Consider the following 1895-nt stretch of genomic DNA (forward strand, 5'->3'; position numbering starts at 1 on the left):
GGATTCGAACCCGCCACCTTAGGTGTACGTGGCTGGCGCCTTAGCCGGTTGAGCTATATGCGCCGAGTCAAACTAGCAGTAACTTTGAAAGAAACAATGGCTCTGCACAGTCCCCGCAGGCTGCACCCCAGTTTCATAGCAACGCCAGACACTTCACTCAGGCCTGGGGCAGTAGCCCGCAGGGTCACGTTCCAGAGCTGCCGGGCTTTTCTAGCACTAGCCATACTGAGCATGCGCATGCGTATTTGCGGGTGCTCGCGTGCGCAGGCAGGGCGTCCGGCGTTCCTGGCGGACGCCCCGCCCCCGCGACACCTCCCTGCGTGCGCGCGCCCGGCCCGCGCTCATAGCGGCCGCGGGCGGCGGCACTGGTTGGTTTGGTGGGGTCGACGCAGACAGGTGACATGGCGGCTGTGTTCGTGCTGCTCGGCTTTGCGCTGCTGGGCGTCGAAGGCGCCGCCGGGGCTGGTGAGGACCAAGCTGAGGTCGCGGGGCCTGGAGCGGGCCCAGTTGCGGCCCCTGGCCAAGGCTGTGGGCCGCGGAGCCTGAGTGGGGGCTGAGGCCAGAGGGCTCCAGGGGAGAACCTCGAGCCTGGGGATCTCGGGAGGCTCGGCCAAGACCAAGGGAAGCCACCGGCGTGTGGGGTCCCGACCTGGAGGCCCCTGGGGGTGAGGAGACTGCGCCGATCTGGAGGGCGCCTGGGGTGCGGAGCCTCTAGACCAGGAGGGCGCTTAGGTTCCAGGAATCCCTCAACCAGGAGTGCGCCTAGAGTTAACTAGCTCAGAAGGCGCATGGCCGTGAGGAGACCCCGGACTCGGAGGGTATCGGGGCTGAGGACCCCACCCCCTGACCTGAAGGGCGTCTGGGAGTGAGGAGACCCCAATCCTGAGTGACTTAGGGGCCTTCTAGGCAGGAGCAGTACCTGGAAGTGAAAGCATTACTTAGGTGTTCTTGTGATCAGTGACAGTGCTTGGGGATAAAAATCCCTGAGGTTTGGGGGTCCGTGAATCCCTGATGGTGTCCCTGCCTTGATGTATATGAGCACTTCGGGGCTAAGAATTGAGGGGTCGGAGGTGAACTTCTGGTTTTGGATGGCCTTGGGAGGTATCCCTGGCTCAGGTGAAGGATTTAGTCTAACTCCTCCGTGAATGAGTGGAGAAGGTTAGAGGTGGCCCACCTGCCCACTGAGCCCAAGCCTGGCTCTTCGAGTGTCCTTCTTTGGACTGGATCTGGAGTCAGGGGCTGGTCTGGTCCCTGTCCAACTCATCCATGGACTGGACACTGAGAGGCCTGAGGGCGGGGCCTGGAGTGCAGTCCTCTCTTCCTGGGAAGTGTGAGGGCACAGACCCTCCACCCAGGGACTCTTTGGGGCCCCTATGTGGCCTGTGCTGCCCAATGCAGGGACCTTGGCACTCTTGTCTGGAAAATGGGCTGTTGTCCTCAATGGATACTGAGACCATTGCACATGAATGGCCCTGAAGTGGGTCAGCTCTCTGGCTCCGGATGGGATTATCATTCTTCACAGGATTTGGCCCAGGCATCTTGCCCTGGCTGTGCACCTGCTCCCTGGTGTCTCCCAGGCACTTAAGCCCCTGTCAGGCTTTCTGGAGGAGCCATGTACTGCTCTCTGAGTTTGTCTAGTTTCAGGGTGCAAATGAGATGGAATTCAGTACCCCTCCTCCTCTATAAGTGGGGAAACTCCTGGTGGGGAGTGGAGATATCCGGTGTTCCAAGTTTATATTGATCACACTCGTTTTAGCAGACTCAGGTGGCATTCAGCTCTCAGTGCCATTCGTGAGGGTGGGCAAGTGTGGTTTAGAAAATGCTCACTGGCTCGGTGCCTATAGCTCAACCAGCTAAGGCGCCAGCCACGTACACCTAAGGTGGTGGGTTCGAAT

The 1895-nt window shown here is 60.2% G+C and overlaps 1 protein-coding gene and 1 pseudogene across 2 annotated transcripts in view; one reads left to right on the forward strand and one right to left on the reverse strand.

The window, feature by feature from the left end:
* LOC100962558 overlaps window positions 1–403 on the reverse strand; it is a 1970-nt pseudogene extending 1567 nt beyond the window's left edge.
* The window catches only part of BSG (basigin (Ok blood group)), an 11762-nt gene continuing 10220 nt past the window's right edge, over window positions 354–1895 (forward strand). For both annotated transcript variants that reach the window (XM_003788828.3, XM_012804588.2), the window contains exon 1: window positions 354–465. In XM_003788828.3, the coding sequence (XP_003788876.1) occupies window positions 402–465 (64 nt within the window). In that variant the 5' untranslated portion in view covers window positions 354–401. The remainder of the gene's footprint in view (window positions 466–1895) is intronic.

This window comes from Otolemur garnettii, unplaced genomic scaffold (genome assembly GCF_000181295.1).
Source record: "Otolemur garnettii isolate 467f Iridium unplaced genomic scaffold, OtoGar3 scaffold00029, whole genome shotgun sequence".
Classification (NCBI taxonomy): domain Eukaryota; kingdom Metazoa; phylum Chordata; class Mammalia; order Primates; family Galagidae; genus Otolemur; species Otolemur garnettii.